The 21,070-nt window shown below is 43.5% G+C and overlaps 1 protein-coding gene across 1 annotated transcript in view; it reads left to right on the top strand.

Annotated features, from left to right (window-relative positions):
* The window catches only part of Dytn (dystrotelin), a 51,148-nt gene that overhangs the window by 11,156 nt on the left and 18,922 nt on the right, over window positions 1-21,070 (top strand). The window contains exons 5-9 of the mRNA XM_041631700.1: window positions 575-675; window positions 9,490-9,561; window positions 9,781-9,944; window positions 13,026-13,137; window positions 14,764-14,894. Coding sequence (XP_041487634.1) covers window positions 575-675; window positions 9,490-9,561; window positions 9,781-9,944; window positions 13,026-13,137; window positions 14,764-14,894 — 580 coding nt within the window. The remainder of the gene's footprint in view (window positions 1-574; window positions 676-9,489; window positions 9,562-9,780; window positions 9,945-13,025; window positions 13,138-14,763; window positions 14,895-21,070) is intronic.

The following is a 21,070-nucleotide window of genomic DNA, read 5'->3' as shown; positions in this document are numbered from 1 at the left end:
TGTTTTTGGCTGCATTAATGCCTGTATATCCTGTAAGTGCAGCATCTGCAGAGACCAACAAAGGGAGGTCAATTTCCCTGGAACTGGAGTTGCAAATGGTTCTGAGCCTCCTTGTGGAGACTGGGAACCAAACCCAGGACCTCTGAAAGGGCAGCTAGTGCTCTTCACCGCTGGGCCAGCTCTCTAGTTCTTGTCTTGTTAATATTTAAAAGAGATGCTTACATTTATGAGGATTTCGGGATTTTCTTTTAAAATCCATGCTTTTCAGTTTTGCATTGTTTGGCTGCCTTGACATTTATGATTTTAGAGATTATCCAGAAATCACTAATTAATTGGGATCCTCACCTGACTGTTCACCAGCCTCCAGCACAGAGGTCTGTTATCACCGGGTGGGCGTAGAGGTTTGGGGTCTTAGTTACTGACGGATTGCCCTTGAAAGCCTTCACGGGAACAAGCAAACAACAGGAACATGACTCCACGTATCTTTTATATTCACAAAGAAGCTTGGCCAGTTCATGTACTCTTCACAGACACAGGGATGGACTAAAGGCTTCTTTGCCCTGTATGTGTCTAGCTTTTTTTCAGCTCTATGCAGAAAACAACAGGAGAGGCGGTGACTCCCGAGCCCGCATGACTCGGAGGGCTTTGAGAGCCTTCCTAACAGATCTACAGCAGGTAAGTCCCAATCCTTATGAGTTCTCAATTGGTATCGGTCATATCAACCTGCTGTTTCTGTCAGTATTTTCACAGTGTCAGTTCCTCTTTCTGTAGCAAGCCTGACCCATGCCTGTGTCTTCCCCTGCATTGAACCCGTGAGCTTTCCTGCGTGAGCCACCTTTTTGTTACAGAATTCCTCAAGTGGCCAACTTAAGAAGCAGAAAGTTTATCTCGACTCACAGCCTATGGTCGGTTGTCCCTGTTGCTTTGGGGCTGTGAGAAATGGAAACATGGTGATGGGAACATGGGTGAGAGGAACCTGCTCATCTTATGTTAGGCAAGAGAGAGGAAGAGAATGGAATCCCTTACTACCCTTCAAGGCTTCTCCCTAATGAGATCCCACCTCTTAGCACTTCTTCTATTTCCTGTATCTCTAAGCTGCAACTATGCCTTTAATATATGCTCTATGGAGGACACTTAAGATCCAACCATAACACGCTCTCATTCCCAAAGTTCTTCATAATCTGTTCCCATTACAGCATGAAGCCTATACTCTGTAGCAGCGGAACAAAATTTTTGTAGTTTGACTTAACCCTTCTCTTGAAGAACAACAAATTTCTGACTCTCTTATAAAATATCTGCTACTCATTAGTTAGAAAAGGTCAACTAAAAGGAAGAAAACCCAAGGTTTAAAAAACTAAAATGAGTTTTTAGAAGGGCACAAAATTGGTGTTGTACAGGGAGACAGGTGATTTTGCTTTCCCATCCTGGTGTTATATGTGCACCCTACACCTAGCTTCTAAGAACGGGAGTGCTCAGAGAGAAGTGCTATAAAAACCCGAGGAGCTTAGGTGGCTGGATGCTGCGCAATGGACCTCGGATTCCACCCTCAGCGCTGAGGAAAGAGAGGCGTGAGGAGAGAGTCCCAGTGATGTAAGTAGAACCCCTGTTGGCCGGCTCTCCAGGGCTGCGCAGGCAGAGGACACAGCCACGGGTCTCTAGTTTGTTCCACCCTTACCTTCTGTCCATGAGCAAACACATACGTGCTTTTCAGATACACGCCCAACTGTCTGTAGCCTTTATTTTACTCATATTGCAGTGGGATGCTATTTATGTGGGAATGTGCGAGTCTACTTAAGACTCACTTAAGACTACTTGTTCTGTTGAATAAATAAAGCACTTCAGTTAATAAAAGACAAAAGTGTAGGTTCTGGAGATCTGAACTCAATTCCTCATGCTTTCTTGGCAATGTAGCCTGATGAATTTCTTTGCGTAGGGTTCCTATAGCTTGGTGTCGTCCTACCCCATCTTAAATGAAAGCTGTGCCTTTGCTCTTTTGATACTGCTCCATGAATCCTGTAGGCCTTTCTCATTCCATCCTTTTTCTTCCATCTTCTGGGACACTGTGCTTCCGAACCCGTCTGGAGTCCACACATTCATCTCTCTGCTTGCCCAATTCTGCCTTGTTGTACTTTCTGTCTTGTTCCTTGAACTTTTCTGCTCTTGTACTTCCATTTGTCTTTTATTTCTCTTAGCTTTTCTGATGTTTCTGAATTGTTTATATTCATTTTCCTGTGGTTTGATGAGCTTTCTTGAAATGGCATTTAGTATTTTGCAAACCTTCCATCTGTCTGTCACATTTGAACTGGTCACTGTCTGCTTCCAAACACTGTTTCTCTGGTGATTCTTGATCCTTACGATCAAGTTTTGATGTCTTCATTTTGAAGAAGTAGATAACTCTCTTGCTTTCCTTTTTTGTTGCTATAGCCAAACACCATGACCAAGCCAACTTATAAAGAAAGCATTTAACTTGAGGGTTCGTGGTCCCAGAGGGTTGGACTCTGTGGCCATCATGGTGGAGATTGTGGCGGTAGGTAGGCAGACAGGCAGGGTGCTGGGGCAGGAGCTTGAGAATCACTAAGCAAGGAATAGTTTACGGAGAATATCAGATTTGGGTGTTGACAGCGGAGGGGTTACCTTCTTTCCTGATGTCCTAAGAAGCTGCTAGTTCTTCATTTTTGGTTTATAAGACTAAAGTAATTAGCATACAATTGGGATATTAGGTTCATTTTCATATTAGACCAAAAATCAGAACAAAAATTGGGATAATGAAGACATAAGTGATGGAGGCTAACTGACAAATAGTAAGAAGGATTCTACAGGGTTGCTCAGAAATCCGTGGGTATAGGGATTGGGTCATTGGACAAAATATAAGACAACATTGTTTTGAGGTGTGAAGGGATGGAGGAGAGTTAGGATGAGAACTGAGAAGACCAGGGCTAGTATGCCTCCTTGTTTGACGGGGAGAGCTGGGAGAATAACACAGGCAAACAGGAAATATTCAAGTTTAAAATGGGAGGGGTGTTGAGTAGGCTGACTGAAGTGTAGTTATCAGGGTCCCCTAAGAGATCCAGGAAACTAGGGCAACAATTGTGAGGGGGAAAAGGATAACAATGAGACACCTAAGGACATATTTGATTGTGTGGTAGGGGAGAAATGGATTATTATTTGCACCAAAATCTAGGCCAGATTACATCTGATCCAAAAACATGACTTAGAGACAGAGAGCTAACTGGGAATGTTATGGGCTTTTGAAACCCCAAATCCCATCACCCCTCATTGACACACCTCCTCTAACAAGGCCATGCCTCCTCATTCTTCCTAAACTGTTCCACAAACTAGAGACCAATTACTTAGAAATCAGCACACGGAGACCATTCTCATTTAAACCACCATAGCAGTTGTTCCAGTATCTGAAGTCTGGTTATGTCCTGTAACAGTAACCTGTCTAGAATATAGACAGATTCGCTATTGTGGTCCGTAAGCCCATGAACCCTGTAGCCATTGCACTGCCAGATGTCCTAAGCCCAGGATCATTGTAGCCAGCACGACTGAAAACTGGAAGTCAAGCCTTGTCTTCTAAGGTCTGCCTACCACTGAGAGCTAGTTATTCAGAGAACAAGATTACTGCCATCAGCCAGAAACAATACAGGATCGACTCGACTGAAAACTGGAAGTCAAGCCTTGTCTTCTATGGTCTGCCTACCACGTAGAGCTAGTTATTCAGAGAACAAGATTACTGCCATCAGCCAGAAACAATACAGGATCGACTCTGAGTTCATCTCACAGGGACTAAGCACAGATCTGAAGACCGAGCCCACGGGCACTGGTCTAGCGTCAGGTGCTCTGAAGCTGTCTACTGCTGAATTTAACGCAAATTGTTCTACCTACCTCCTTCTCTTACCCCAACCAAATGTTCTGTAGATAATGTCCTACCTTAGGCTAGTGCAGGGGTGACACTGATGGTGTAAAACGGCCATCCTTGCCTTCTTCAATGATTCCTGGTGTATGCACACGGGTGTGCCCATGAGCGTATGCATACAGAGGACTGGGGGAGACGTCAAGTGCCCAGTCCTGTCACTTTCTACCTTATTCCCTTGAGATAGGCTCTATCACGGACCCTGGATCTGGTCAGCAAACCCAAGCAATCCTCCTGCCTCTGCTCCCACAGTGCTGAGATTGTAGGCACCGATGAGGCCACAGCTAGCTTTTGACATGGATGCTGGGCTCTGGTTTTCAGGCTTAGACAGCAAACACCTTACCCACCGAGCACGATTCTAGCTGCTCCTGTTTGTTACTCTATTGTAACCAGGTGCCTGTTCTCTCCCTGTGTTCCTTGGCTCTTGGAAGGCATCTCTGCACAGACAGTTGTTCAAACTGAAGCTTTGGGAGGAGGGACAGTTTCTTTTGCATTCCCTTGCTCCTCTCAGCTCCTTTTATCCTAAGACGTTCATAGTTCCTAAGTAAAGTGATGACTTAAATGTTTTAGTGTTTTTATCAGCATAATATTATGTAGAATAATGGGTTTCATCATGACATATACACAATATATTCACACACACACACACACACACACACACACACACACACACACACATTTCCCTCTCTTGTTCCTTTCCAGCTCCAACCAATCCCCTTCCTCATCCAAACCGACTTTCTTCTACTTTCCTGTCTTTCTCTGGGTGTGACTCAGTGGGTTTCATTAGGGTTGTTTACAGGTTTATGGGTATAAGTTTGATATAGGAGACTGGGTCCTTACCAATGGGCACCCCTAAAGAAAATGCCCCTTCTTCTTCCAATCATTAAATAACTGTATATACATTTTCAGAGAGGAGTGGGGTCTTAGGACAGGATGCTGACAGACCCAATGTTGTATAGGTTTTGTGTCGGTGACCATAGCTGCTCTGAATTTGAGAGAGCAACAGCCTTGCCACGTCCAGAAATCAGCATTCCACACAGCTCTCCCGTTCCCTGCAGCTCTGTATTCTTTTGTGATGGTCCCAAGACCTTGAAGAGGAGGTAATAAAAATGTCCCATTTATGGCTGGGTACTCAACAGCCATTTATTTTCTGCACTCTGACCAATTACGGTCTCTGCAGTCACTGCTGACCATGGCAAACAGCAGCTTGTCTGACCAGAGTTGACAGCAGATTTTAAATTTTTTAGTAAGGTTAAAGTGTTGCTGACAGTGAAGGTTAGGGGGGGTCTCAGGAGTGATAGAGAGGCATAGATGTTGTCACTCACAGAGACGGGATTCAGCTATGAGACAAAGGATTAGGAAACAGTTCTAATTACAAAGCAATAGTACATACTTCAAGGGCAAGATGTGGACAGGGCCACGTCTTAGGGATAAGTTCAATAAATTGAAAATAATTCATAAGCTACGGTGGATAAAAGCAGGAGTTTGCAGGATTTGTCTGGGTTTTCCAAGAGCAGGGTTGACTTTTCTGTTGCTGTACGGAGTGTTCAAATGTGTCGCAGCATCAGGGACACGGGGGAGGAGGGGGATGTCACTTATGCTAATGCATACATCTTGACTGGCCTCATTGGTTCCAACTGGTTTCAGAAAGGTCCTGTTTTTGTTTTGTTTTTCTTTTGTTACCGGAATCTAAAGTTCATACTGCTCTTTATTTTATGAGAGGGGTGGGGAGTTATTGGAGGAAACAGGTTTCTTTAAAGCCAGCTTTAAGGAATGTGAAGGAGATTCTCTGCCTCAAATCTGCCTTGTGAGGTCTCTTAGCATGATTTTATGGAAGGAGAGGGGGACTGTCCAGAAAGACAATGGGGAGGGGGTCCATGCTTGGGGCAGGGTCTTCTTCGTCCAAGCCTATGTCTTTTTTCCTCATCGCTGCTGGGAACCACACAGCGGTTCTTTCTGGCAGCCAGTGAATGAGAACCTCTAAAGGCTTCTTTTCAGCCAAAAGCATCATGAAGGAAGAATGTGCTGGCTTAGGTTTTGGTCAACTTGACACAACTAGAATCATTGGGGGAGAAGAAAACCTTAACTGAGGAAATGTCTCCATCATGTGGGCATTCCTATAAGGCATTTTCTTAATAAATCATTGATATGAGAGGACTCAGGCCACTGTAGATGCACCACGCCTGGGCAGGTGGACCTGGGATATGCAGGAAAGCAGGCTGATTGAGCCATGGGAAAACACCCGGCAGGTGGCTTCCCGCCATGGTACCCACCTCTGTCTGTGTTTGAGTTTCTGCCCTGACTTCCCTCAGTGATGGACTGTGATGGGGAACCTGAAAGTCAAATAACCCTTTCCTTCCCAAGTTGCTTTTGAACATGGTGTTTATCACAGCAACAGAAAAACAAACTAGAGCAGGGGCCAGGTTTTGTGATGTCCTGGTGTAATGCAGCTTTGCCCCATAAACTTCCAGTTGCTGTGTACTTGACTCTTACTCTAGGCTACATAGCCTGACTCAGAAATGCCAGGTAACAATTTTAAATACTTCAAGGCTCTTCTGGTGGTTGTGGCAGTGCCCAGATCCTACTGCAGGCTTTCTGCCATCTGAGGCATGTCTCGGGCAACCGCCACTGCAGATGTTCCTCCACGACAACTCATGTTGCAGAACGCAAGCAGGTGGAAAGCCAGGGGCCTAACCCATCAGACTGATAACAGTAGCCAGTTTCAAAGCAGATATGATAGGAAGGACCTGGACAGAGTGATTTCCCCTCTCCTTTTGAGTCCTGGTGTTCACCTCCTGGCTACTGCTGATGGCTTCAAGTTAACTCCAGTCTCCAGGGATTTTAAATCAAGGTCAATGAGGGCTGGAATAAATGCTGGCTCCTATAGCGTGTCCTTCCTGTGAGCATTAGCAGGCTCTGAGAGGCTACTGGGACGGAGAGCTGTAATTTGCATAGTAAATTATCATCCCATTGACTTCCATTATGAAATCTAAGACGAATTCCTTCCTAGAAAACTCCAGTCCTCCCTATGTGATTCACATCATCCCCTAGGAATGCTAATTATCATTTTGAGTGCCATTCTGCCCATGCCAGCATGTCACCTGGTCACATTTAATTCTTCTCGAAAGAACACCTGCAAGAAATTAGCCAAGTAATTCACAAAAACTTTCTGAAGGTATTTAAAGGGGAAGCACCAGGTTACATCCCACTACGGTGGGGAACTTTTTTTTACTGGTGCTGGAATCACAGAGCTGGTGATCCCAGGGCTTTCTCCTGCATATTTCCATGTGAACTGAGACCTCTTTCTTCATTAGGGGTAGAAACACCAGAGAAGGAAGAACGTTGAATCAGCAACGCTCTTACTAAGTGTCCCAGGTAGTTCATCAGTATTCAAAAGATGGGAGATGACCGGTTGTTGTTGTTTGACTAAATAACGTTGGGAGTGGTTCCTTACTCTCTGTCTGTGACGGGGTTATTATCAATTTAAAGCACACGCCATCTTGTTACCAGTAGCGAATGTTTGTTGACTTCTGTCTGGCTAATTGTCGGCAAAGAGGTTTTAAGTGCCACTTTCCTGATTGGGAGGACGTTTATTTGAGTTGATGGACTCAGCAGGGGGTCCTGGCAATTACAGCAGTGGATCCGACAGCCTGAGCTGGGACTCCTGTCCAAATGCGAATAAGTGAAGGTGACTGGTACACACATCTATGCATACAGAAACCAGAACCAAATTCATCGCTTTAGTCTTGCAGTTACCAACCCCAATCTCCACGCAATGAATGTGGTTGAAAGGTACAATGCAGGGACAATGGAGTCACTGGAATATCTATAAAATATAAATAAGCAAATAAGAAAGAAAGTCTAATGAGCTTTGTCCCTTAATGGAAAAAAAGAATTTCCAGAGTGAGACCCCAACTGTGCAATAAACTTGTTTTTTTTTTGTCTTGCTTAAAAATCATCTCTCAGTGATCATTTAATCTATTTAGCTTTAAAAACAACAAAAATTATATGTACAAAAGATGTTAAGTGCGGTGTGGTGTACACACACCTATAGTTCCGGCTATGGAGATGAGGTGATAGGATTATATGAACTCAGGAATTTGAAACCACCCTTGCAAGACCCTATTTCAAAAGAAAAAATAAGAAAGGAATGAAAAAAGAGAAGAAAGGAAACAAGAGAAGGAGGGAGTGATGGAGAGAGAGAAGGGAGGGCGAGGAAAGGGGAGAGATGTTACATCATGTGTATCACAGGTAACACGGCTGTACGTGTTTAAGGATTACCACAGTCAAGTAGCTTGGACACTCATCATTCCCACAGTTACTATTTATGTGTGAGCACAGATAAAGATCCCTCAAATCAAAGTCAAGAGAGCAAGAAACATCATTAACAAGTCACTGTGTTGTGTGTTAGATCCCCAGAACCTAATCATCATAAATTGTAAGTTTATACTCTTTGAGCCGTATCTCCTGGTTTTCCTACTCCACCCTCAACTCCAAGAAGCCATATTCTACTCTCTGTTTCTTTATACTCATCTCTTTAGAGTTTCCATGTAAGAGAGATTATACAGTATTTCTGTGTACAGCTGATTTCATTTTCAGCATATATTTCCCAGGTTCATCCATGCTATAGCTATTTTTAAGTGCCAGATAACATCCATTAATGTCAACAAACACCTCAGTCATTCTTCTATCTTGGCTGTCTTAAATAAGGCTGCAGTGAATGTGTAGATATCTCTTCTTGACATAGTGACATCATTTCTTGTCAGTTCTTCCTTTCAATAATGATGACTACCAGCCCATTTCAAAGACTGGAGTTACAGTTTGCATATGAAGTATCCTCCAAAAGACTCTTGAATTGAAAGCTTGGTACCCAACTGGTAGATCCAATCACTGAGAAGTGACTAGATCCTGAGGACTCTTATCTAACTGATGGCTTAGATATGTTTTGAATGGATTATTTGGTAGAAACTTTCTTAATTAGGGCCTAGCTAAAAAACCATGTAAAAAGAGATCTATTCCTATGGGCCTCTCATCCCTATGCTCCCCGGTCACTGTGAGGTCTGCCCAGCCACAGCCTTCTGCCTTGATGCTCTACCTCACCACAGCCCAGAAGCCATGGACCGAAGCACAAGCCAACCTCAGTTGAAGTTCTTTGTGTCAGATATTTTGACATAGGATCAAAAGAAGTACTGGAATTGACATTTATTCAAACGAGACAATGTGAAAATTCTTGACACACTATTTCTTAAAGCCACCGTGATCCTGAAAGCAGTGTCACTGTGACCTCCATCAGGGGAAAAGGAAAAGAAAGATTAAAATAATCTGCCTGGGATTCTAAGGCGTCAGACAGCAGACATCTTCCCTCGCTGCCTCAGTGCCTTCCTTCTGTGGTCTTCCTCCCATCTTTTTTCATTCATTGTTCCAACTCAAGCATTGCAACAAAACCTAAAGCTTACTGATTTGATTGAGATGACGCCTCTGTTCCCAGATGTCTGGTATTTGCTGCTTGCGGGACCTCCATTACTCAGGCACACTAAGTCCACTCAGTAGCTAACATGAGCTTGCCTTTGCAGATTCCTGCTGTTGTCGGAGAGAGCTGTGCTTTGTGCCCTGTGGAGCGTGCTGTCCACAGCTGCTTCCGAGGGGTGAGTAACGTAAAATATCCCTGGGAACCGGTGCAGGTGTCTGAAGAGTTTGCTTAAATTAGACTTTAGGCATGCTCCAGGACAACCTGAACTTGGAGGTATCCTTCCTTTGGCTCTCACATGACTGATTTCCGTAGCAGAACAGATATGGAACCAGGGGGGAAAGAAAGGGGGCACATCCCGCCTGGAAGTGCATCTCAGCCTGCTCTTCTTCCCCAGGTGTTGAGCTCTGGAATCAAGGAGGAGAAATTCTTGTCTTGGCTACAGTCAGAGCCTCTTATACTTCTGTGGCTCCCAACCTGCTACCGACTGTCAGCCTCAGAAATGCTCTCTCACCCCGTGCGGTGCAGCGCATGCAGAACCTTCCCAATCATAGGACTGAGGTACAGTCAGCATCGTATTTCCTAAATGGTCATGTGGTAGACGGGTTCAACGGAGCCACATAGATAACCTCTGGGATCCTTCCTATATATCTGGAGTTCACTTGCCTTTAGTTCAATAATTAATTCCCTATCTGAGGCATCCTGGTTGAAAATAAACTTATTTCCTCTAAACGATGAAATATTAAGTTCTTCCACTGACTCAATGCTCTTAAGTAGCCAAGTTTTCTTCCTCTGAGGCAGTGTCTTTCAACCTATAGATTGTGACCCCATTTTGGGGGCTCAAATAACCCTTTCACAGGGGTCACTAATCAGATATCCTGCATATCAGATATCCTGCATATCAGATATCCTGTGTATCAGATATTTACTTGCAATTCATATAAGTGGCAAAATTTCAGTTATGTAGTAGCATCAAAATAATTTTATAATTGGGGGTCACCACAGCATGAGGAAGTGTATTAAAGGTCAAAGAATTCGGAAGACTGAGAACCACTGCTCTAAGGTACACTGATTTGTTCCAAATAAGCCTTTTAAAGACTTTGGAGCTACCTACAAGAATAGTTTGTTAAACTGTGGTGGCACACACCTTTAATCCCAGCACTCACAAGTGGATCTCTGTGAGTTCGAGGCCAGCCTGGGTCTACAGAGCGAGTTCCAGAACAACAAAGGTTACACAGAGAAACCCTGTCATACCAAAAAAAAAAAAAAAAAAAAAAAGAAGATTAGCGTGTAGGTTTTCCATAAGTTAAATAATGAGGAAGTAAACTCAGAAATGCTGCCAGAGCTTTGAAGAGAAGGAGATGAGAAGTCTGACCAAGCAGGGCAAGCTGTGAGTCATGAGCTACAGGCATAGGCATGCGGCTGTATGAGGGTGAAGCTCCAGGACGTCCAGCAGCTAACAAGGTACAGGGTCCTGGGAGAGGAGGGAAGCCGGAGCCCTCTGTGCTCACACTTGCTCGCTTTGTCCTACCTCTCCTCTTGTAGCTCCTGATCCTCCATGGTTCAGACATTAACCACATTCCCACAGGCATGAAGCAGGTCTACCGAACCGCTAAAAATCTGGAAATCAAGTTGAAATTTTACTGAAAAACTAAATTGAGTTTGCAATGGATTTGGAAGGTGCAACAAAATCTGACTCATATAAACCTCTTTGCAATTATCAACTTAAAACAATAAACCATGTCAACAGGAAAATAAGCAAGCAGGACCAAGGAAAGTTTATATTAGAGTAAAACCTAAATTGTCCTACGATGTACAATGTGTTTCTCAGAATCAATGGAAGAAACAAGATTGGAAACAGAGACAGGGGGTTCCTGGGGCCTGGTGGCCAGCCAGTCTAAAGGAACCAGTCAGCTCCAGATTCAGAGAGAAACCTGATCTCAAATAAACATCTAACATCAACCTCTAGTGTCCATGCACAGAAGTGCACATGCGTGCACATGGGGAGTGGGGAGACATATAGAGCAGAAGTTACCCCTCCTCCAAGAACTGAGTCCCAGATGGGCTATCAATTATGGTCTATAAAAAAGTAAATTATACAAGACTGAGATAAGATTGGAAAAAAAAAAACCTTGGGTTCTCTATTTGGTAAAATGATCAGGAAACCAGCTGTCTTATCCACTCAGCAGCCTTTCTTGTGAGTCTAAAGGTGGCCTCAGAACTTAAGGGAAGTTAGCATATTGTTCAGACAAGTTAACTGTAGCTGTCTAAAGGCTGGACAAAGCTGCCAGCTCAGAGAGGTAGCTCATCCAACAATCCGCATTAAAGAGAAGGCTTTCCCATCTTGTACACTTAGATGAGTTGATTAATTTTCAAAGCTATGCAAAACTTTTGCAAGGCCAAGTAAGTGGTATTTACTAGGGCCCTTGTCCTGCTGCAGAAAGCGGACTGTTAACTTAGCTTCATTTAGTTCACATTCCCTGGTGATCTACCATGTGCCAAGGATCCTCCCGAACCCTGAGCTTGACTGTCCAGGGCAGCAGCTGTCTCTGCTACAGCTAGGCATGGTGGTGTTATTGTTAACCAGAGGCTGCCCCATCTTCCTAGCCCTTCAGTATTACCATACTATCTGAGGGTTAGGAGAGATGTCTCCCTGAGCACTAGGAGAGGTCTCAGTAACAGCATGCCTCAGTGCTTTCTCTTCTTCTGAACACAAGGAGATTTAAGATTCAGAAATTAAGAACAAAATTCTGCCATGTTAACGTGTCAAGAAACAGGTGAGCTGCTCACACATCTCCTGGCCACTGAAGAACCCCCTCCCTCCATCTTTTCTTCCCTATGCACAGACTTTTAAGGAAAAGCATGGGCTTGTTTCGAAATCTTTTATCTAAGATTTAACTTTTTCCCCTAGCATCAGGAACTCAGGTTCAAGATTATCATACCTTGTAATTTCCAAGAGAATTCTTTATTCAATTCTATCAAAAATGTCAAACTTCTTTTTTATAATTGGAAACTACACTCAAAATATTTGAGTGCTCATGTAGCTTTGCAAAATATGGCCAGAGCCTTGAGGGTTTCTCTTGAGGTTGCAGCCCCTAAGACGCTGCCTATGCAAGGCACTTGGTATTTGGGTAGTGTGAGGAAGGAACATAATTCAGACCTTTAGACTGTAGTTTACTGAATAAAGACACATTAATAAAATGTCTTATAAAAAAAAACTCCATCAAGGCTGGTGAGTTGGCTTAAGGTGTTGGCCTCTAAGCCCGACCACTTGAGCTTATTCTCCAGAACTGGTGTGGAGGAAAAGAATCAACTCCTAAAGTTGTCCTCTGACCTCCACACATTTGCCATGGCCCATGAATACACACACACACACACACACACACACACACACACACGCACACACACGCACGCACGCACGCGCGCATACACACACACACACAGAGTACTATGAAGATAAGGTTCACGTTTCTTTGAACAAGTAAGCACATGGGTTATTTAATAACTGTCAGCTTCGAGAGACAAACTGTAACCACTGTACGATCCGACACCTCCTGCGTGGTTGGGATGCTCATTCTCTGCTTGAATTGCATCCGTTTGCTCTCCTGCCAATAGTGACATAAGCTGCATTTCGTTTGGCAGATACCGCTGTCTGAAGTGTCTCAACTTTGACATCTGCCAGCCGTGTTTCTTATCTGGTCTCCACAACAAACCCCACCAGAAGCCCCACACTGTGATAGAGCAGTGTGTCCAGGTAACATCTAAGGCAGCGTGGTAAAACCTTCACTACCCCAGTCTTACAAGACATTCCATTAAAAACCCTTTTCTTCCGTCAATTAACAGTTAAGAAGTTGGAAAAAGGCAAGCTCCGCCTTTAACATTTCTCAGTATGCCTGAGCCCGTATGATGGAATAGTAGCACATGCTGTTCGAAGATGTCATAATGCCTTTCATTGTGTTTTGTGATTGACACCTGCCAAGAGTTTAAAAACAAATGAGCCGTATTTACATTGCAAGCTTTTATAGATATTTTTGGAGACAAGAACGGGCTTTCCAGGCTAGAATGTGATCACTGATCTCAAGCTGTGCATTAGGAAACATCTGTCAAAGCTAGAGGGACAAGCATTGAAAACTGCGGTGACAGAAAAGGGTGTTGATTTGGTGAGAACAATACGACAAAGCTTCCAGTTGTAGTATACTTTTAGAAAGATTTTGATATGGCTTTCCCCGAGTCCTAAGTATCCCTCCCCCCCCCCCCCCCCAACTTTCAGGATAAAAAGAAAAAAAATGTTGTCTGGGTTTTCACTGAAAAAGTAAAGCTTTTTGACTTGTGACTCTTTTAAAGAAAATCGTTAGTAACCAACAATGATTCCGTTCATTTAGTTCTAAGATGAAAGAAAAATAAACTGCAAAAGCATTGTGCTGTTCCTAGGGGTGGCTGGGAGTTAGGGTGACGGGAGTGGGAAATCGTTGTCTCTTTAACTACCCATTTCGGGTGAATCTGCACAACGGAGTGCCTCAAACACCACTGCAGTGAAGCTGCCGGTGATTGCTTCCGTCATCTCTCCAGGAAAAGCAGACTCCTGAATTTTACTAAATACCAGCACCGGTTCATTCCCTCTGGTCTTCCACTCCGGCCCTGGAAGCCTGCCACTTAATGGTGTTACAGTGACACCGTGTGGTCATCTCATTAACACACTTTAATTTTTAAAAGCTGGACGCCTTCAAATTGAACATCTTTGTTTCTTTATCCTGAAGTTCCTCGGGTGGGCTGGATGGATGAGTTTCCAGTGATCCACTATCTACTAAAATTGCCTACAGCAGTAAACCTGGGAGGGATGTTTCTAGAGATAAAAACACAGCTCATCACCTTGTTCTTAAAGGAATCCACATCACAAATGTGAACGATCATCAACCCAATACGGTATCGCTCCTTCTCACAGCTTTAGAGTCCTGTTTCTTTAAGAAGCAGTTATTTACTGAAGCAGTTTGGGGCATTCATCACTGAGGCTTATTCTACTAGTGGGTTTATGCTTAAATGATATGAAGAAACTCTAGGAGCAAGGGATATTATCTTCCAAAGCATCAAAAACAGAAGAATTGATTACCAACACTTTCATCATGGGCTAACACTAAGGAATGAAGGCCATGTTTAAATTGATCTGACACCCTTTAAGTTTTTTATGGACTTGATTTTATGACATTTGTGTGTGGGCACGCATGTGTGCAAACAGCCAACGTACGGAAGGCGGAGGACAAGTTCTCCCTTTCCACCATGGGTCCTGAGCATCAACCTTGGGTGGTGGAAGCAAGTGCCTGTCCCCACTGAGTCCTCTCGGCTGCCCTTCAGTGCCTCTTTTAATGGTTTTTCACTTCCACAGATGTCAGCAAAGGAGAGCACAAAGCTCCTCCTCAAGAGCCTCAGAAACAGCCTGCCCCAGAGACCCGACAGGACAAGAGCCTTGGGAAGACAGTGGCTGCTGGACCAGCTGTCTCCACGGGATGCGGCTAGGTGTGTGGCCTGGGTCCACAGTCAGAACATAAGATATCCACGGGTTTTCTTGCTCTCAAGTTTAGTTTGATTAGCATATATTAATCACACAGAACGATGGGCTTATAATAGCGTCTTCATACATTCCTATTCAGCACCTCACCTTCCCATGTCCCCTTCACTCCTGCGAACCCCTTCCTCTTCCAGAGCCCACCTTCTACCTTCTGTCTTCTTCCTTTCATGTATGTCTTTCTTTTCCTTTTCTTTCTTTCTCTCCACCGCCCCGCCCCAGCAACTTTCAACTGAACCTTCAGAAATGCTGGTGAGGCCAGTCTTGGGCAGGTCCTGTCTCAGCAGGCTCCCGGGGGACAAGAGTGCCAAGGGGCAAGTCTGTCTGGAAGACTGGGCTCTACCCGCTCCATCCCGTTCTCTTGCTTTTCCGTTCTGCTTCCTCTTTTGTGATATTCCCTGTACCTCGGAGGAGGAGATACAGAGGACCCATTTAGGGCTGAGAACTCAACAGCTGCTTATTCTGGGCGCTTGGATCGTCCATAAGGCCCTGCAGCAGATTTAATGTTAAAAGTTTCTACAGAGGGAAAGGGGTGGGAAGAAGATAGAGATTCAAGTACATTTCCCCTCTGTAAACAGCGGTTAGGTTTATGGGGAACTGAGAGGCAACAGTGCCACGTAGTGGCCGTCGAGATAATTGCTCCTGAGACTAAAGCTTGGAGGGTTCTGTTAGAACAACTGTCCTGTGAACACTATTCACACTTCACTGTGAGGGAACCCAGACTTGGGCTGTAGATGAAATTCCTCTTTCTTTTACGCACCTGCACCAAATAGGAAAAGTGTCCCTGTCATTATCCCCCAAATAATTGTTACATTTTTATTTCTTTTATTGTCTTGTTTTGCTTTTTTGAGACCCTGTCTTGATAGGTACTCTAGGCCAGCCTTGACCGCACTGTGTAGCCCAGGCTAGCCTCTTAACTAACCACCCACTTTATTTTGCCTATTGAGTGCTGAAATTACGGGTGTGTACCACCGTTCTTGATGTAAGCTACGATTTTGTTTATATACATAAAAGTTCATGTGCGTGTTCACGTGTGTGTGCAGATGCTCATGTGTGTTCACGCGTGTGTGCAGATGCTCATGTGTGTTCGCGTGTGTGCAGATGCTCATGTGTGTTCACGTGTGTGCAGATGCTCATGTGTGTTCGCGTGTGTGCAGATGCTCATGTGTGTTCACGTGTGTGCAGATGCTCATGTGTGTTCACGTGTGTGTGCAGATGCTCATGTGTGTTCACGTGTGTGCAGATGCCCATGTGTGTTCACGTGTGTGCAGATGCTCATGTGTGTTCACATGTGTGTAGATGCTCATATGTGTTCACGTGTGTGCAGATGCTCATGTGTGTTCGCGTGTGTGCAGATGCTCATGTGTGTTCGCGTGTGTGCAGAAGCTCATGTGTGTTCACGTGTGTGCAGATGCTCATGTGTGTTCGCGTGTGTGCAGATGCTCATGTGTGTTCACGTGTGTGCAGATGCTCATGTGTTTTGAGGCACATACACACATGTCAGTGTCGAGGGCAGAGGAAAAATCTCAAAGTGTTATTCTCTAGGCAAGATCCCCCTTTTCCTTTCTAAAAAAAAACCTACATTTATTTATTTGTATGTGTATGGGTGTTTTGTCTACATATACACATTTGTGCACGAAGTTCATGCCTGATGCCCATGCAGCCTAGAAGACACTAGAGCCCTGGAACTAGAGTTAGATGTTTGTGAGCTGCCGGATGGGTGCTGAGGCTTGACCCTGGGCCTCTGCTCTCGTTGGTTAAGGAACCCTGGTCTTAACCATTGACCCATGCCCCCCCCCTTTTGAAACAGCATCTCTCGCTGGCCTGAAACTTGCCAAGGAAAGTGCTGGCTGGCCAAGGAGCCCTGGGTCAGTCTCTTTCTCGTGCTTGGATTACAAGGGCATGCCACCTTGCCAGGCTATTTAAAAGAGGTTCTGTAATCCAGACAAAGAGCCTCATGTTCGCGAGGAAAGCACTTGGCCCCCTGAACTTTTCTCCAGCCCCACCCCACAAGGCAGCATTTTTAATAGTCTGCGCTCATCTTTCTCAGGAGCATCATAATTCATAAGCAATCGTGAGCATGTTAGAAATGGAGGTGTAAGAAAACTAGGTGACGCAGTTCGGAGACCCTGAAGCCTGTCCTCGGGACTTTCTTTCTTCCCTTCAGCCCCGTCCTTCAGATGCTCGGCACAGTATTTGTGGGATGAGATAAACAAAGAGAATTGCAAGGGCTATACAACACTAGGGTTTATTTAAATGTATTGTATTATATCCAATATACTCTGGATATAATAAATATGGCTAATCCTCAAGATAGCATTATGTAATTTTCAACTTGGCCTGGGTCTCAGTGAGTTCAGAAGCTCCGACTGGTGACCAGCCTGAAGAAAATGAATGTGAGCGTTGTAATTTCACAAGTGTGATCATAGGCAAGGAGTTATCCTTGCTATCTATGAAGCTGGCAAATTAGGAATGCTCATCTTCTAAGGTAATGGTTATTGCTAAGTGGCAATACTGAATTTATTTAATAATTCAGCAAGCAATCTGCATGGTAAAGAGCCCCTTCCTTTTGCTATAGATTTACTTTGCACAGACTGTTCATATCAGCAAGGATAACACGTTTATTTATGAGAACATAATTGGAAGTGAAGTGCCAGACATCACCACCCTTATCAAAAATTTTGGGAAGTTCTTATAATTAATATAAGAAAGAAAATTAAAACGCTGAAAAAGAGAAGATGAAATCAGTTGCATCTCCAGCTGATATGCTCTCCAAAGAAACCCTGAAGAACTTAGCAGAAAACACTATAATTAAGGCTTTGAATAATGGTGGAACATAAAACATAGTTGTATAAAATTGATAGCTCTTCACTCTATTAGCAATAACCAACTCGAAATTCTATAAAACTCTCATTTATAGTGCAGTTTATTTTACAAAGAAACTATGCGCAAGTTTAACAAAGTATGAGACTCACATAATAAAAGTTATGCTATGGCATTAAGCACAGAAAACAAGACCTGAACAAGAGAAGCAGGCAGGAGAGCTGAACGGGATGACTCCAACAGGAGTGTCTTTGCAGCAAAGCTGATACACCATTGCTAATCATTCACAGATTGGCTGCTTACGCATTCACCTGCTTGCAAATTCTTACGCGTGATCCGCTGCAGCACTTACAGATACGTACAGAGTGGCAGACACAAAGGTGCCCACGCGTGCATTCCAAGGTGCGCTTCCACCGGAGGTGGGTTTTGCCTCCTCGGTTCAGCTTTCACACTGAACACAAACGTCTTTCACACACCTGTTCTGGATCTGGTTTTCCCACTAAGCGGTTTCACTGCTACAAAAAGCCCTCTAGTGTCGTGTTGGAGTACTTCAGGGCTCCTGGGAAGCTGTGATGTCTCTTCCTGAGACACTGTGTGTGAGAAGAGCTTTATGAACAAAAACTTCAAGGCGATGAGGAAGTAACTACTCCCTGCATCTGATCTCAGACGTCCAACCTCTAGATATCTAAGAAACACGAGGCACGGACATCTGTTATTTAATACACATAGTGTATGATATTTTGATTTTTTTTTTTTTTTTTTTGGTTTTTCAAGACAGGGTTTCTCTGTGGCTTTGGAGCCTGTCCTGGAACTAGCTCTTGTAGACCAGGCTGGTCTCGAACTCACAGAGATCCGCCTGCCTCTGCCTCCCGAGTGCTGGGATTAAAGGCGTGCGCCACGCCCGCCCGGCTGTGTATGATATTTTGTTAGAGCAGGCAAGTGTTCAAATAGTATCAGATGGCAACATGCTGCTCTCTCTGCCCCGCATACCCACCTCTGACAGATCAGCTAAGCACAGACCAGTCACTCGCCCATATCTTCTCATCACGTCTTAGACTCGCTCCCGCTATCTAGCAAAAGCCACTGGAACTGATCTGCTTGTTAAATGTGAGCCCTCTCGATGTTTTCTTCATTTGCTCAGATAGAATTGAGTAAAAATGCTTCAAAAATAATTTTGAAGAACGCTTAATAGAACTCTGTAAAATCAAGAATGCCTGGCCTTAGCGTCATCTGTGCTCTCCCGAGACAGCACAACAAACACACAGAATGCTTAGAATTCCTGCTCTGTGATCTGGGCAAGATGACCCAGGAGCCATTATCACTGAATTTCTTTGTATTTTTGTATCTAGACTGGCATGAAGAAGGAAGCATGAACTTTCTATTTATGTTTTTAGCTCTCTCTCTCTACCAACTGTACAGTCTGTCTGGAAAAGAACACGGGAGAAGTGGAACATTATTGCTACTTGATGAGGAAACACACTGACCTTGACATCTGATTCGACATTTTAATAAAAAGGGGGCGTGCGGCTGGAGAGACTCAGTAGTTAGGAGCACGTTTTATTTTTACAAAAAGCCCCAGTTTGGTTCCCAGTACCTTTGTGGGATGGCTCACAAATGCCTGTAACTTGAGCTTCAAGACATATAATGCCCTCTTCTGGGCTCTATGGGCATACACAAGTGGCATACATGTGTGTGCGTGTGCGTGCATGCGTGCGCGTGACACACACACACAAAAGTAAATATCTTAAAAAATACATTTTCCAAAAAAAGTTTTCCTTATTATCATACTTGATCACTAAATTTGCCTCCATATCTTATAAAACCCTACTTTCTAACAGGCTTTGCCTTGAGTATAAAAGCCCTAAAGCCCCAGCGTCTGTGAGGCCATCAGGAGCAGTAAAAGCGACAGCCACAGGACGCCCCCGATACCTGTGTCAAAGACTGCCAACTGCTCCACAAACCAATGACAACCCACATCATCAGGTGAGTCCAAAACGGAGAGACACCATCACTGAAACACAGCATCCCAGTCACTCCGTAAGCATGTACCAGGCCTTGGTATAGTATCCCGGCCATTCTGTAAGCACAGCATTCTGGCTGTACGAAGGCTTGGAAAACCATTATCCAGACCAAAAAGTATTTCCACCATGTTAATGTAAACAATGAAAAATAGGGGCACATACTTTCAATCATAAAATATTACATGTTTTTGTTTGTCTGTTTGCATCCCAAGCTGAACTAGAACTCAAGTCAGTCTTATAGCTTCTGCCTCCAAGGGTACTGGGATTACAGATGTGAGCTACCATGCACACCTAGGGATATACAGTTACTGCATTAAATTTGGAAAAATAAGTTAAAAATTAAAAAATGAAAATAATATGTGTACGCATCATTAACATTTCAATATGCTTCACTCCTTTTGAATATTTTAGTTTAGATCATACTTTGAGATGTACTGATTATACTGTCAAGTTGTCAATGTAAATTATATTGTGAACATTTTCCATTGTCAGAATTCTTTAAAAACATCTGCATAGTTATTTAAATAGACAGAATGCTATTCATTTAACTCCTGTTTGACATTAAGGTTGTTTCCAATTTTTTACTGTAATTAAAAATTTACTATTAAAATTTCCTTTCATTATTCCTTGTGCAGTTACCCCATTATTTCCCTACAATACATTTCTAAAGCAAAATCACCAAAAAGGTCCATGGAAATACGTTCAAGGTTCTTCATGCTTCTTGCAAAATTGCTTTTCAGAAAGGGATACTAGATTATATGCTCAGCAAATGCAGCCCACGAACCTGGCTAAAGCCAAGATTAACTTTCGCCACATTTTAAATTCTGCCACTTTACAAGAAAGAAAAATATAATTTCACTTGTCTTTATTTTTCCCAAATTGAGTGAGACAAAACTTTCCTCCAAATCCTGTAGAAGGCAGTTACATTTTGTCCCTTCCTTCTCTTCTGCCCCTCCCACTCTGGTATGTCACTTCGATATGTCAATACAGTTAAACTTTGAATCCATTTGTCAGAGCCAACCCTGCTTCCTTTAGTCTACGGATGTTTCTATTTCTCTTAAAAATGCTCTCGATATTTTCTTTATAATTTCTTACAGTTTTAGACTTAGATAGAAAGCTCTCCAGTGAGAAATCAAATGATTCTTTAACTGTATTTATTTTAAAATGTTTTTTTTCTTGACATTACAATTTTAAATCTATCTTGAGTTTTTAAATTCATGATAAGTGACAATAATTTCCTACTCTTGTTTTTTGTTGTTTAAATAAACCCTGTCCTTATTGAT

Source organism: Microtus oregoni, unplaced genomic scaffold (assembly GCF_018167655.1).
Source record: "Microtus oregoni isolate MIOR12 unplaced genomic scaffold, Mior012 000038F_ref0000394, whole genome shotgun sequence".
Taxonomy (NCBI): Eukaryota; Metazoa; Chordata; class Mammalia; order Rodentia; family Cricetidae; genus Microtus; species Microtus oregoni.
This window is presented reverse-complemented; position numbering and strand designations above follow the sequence as displayed.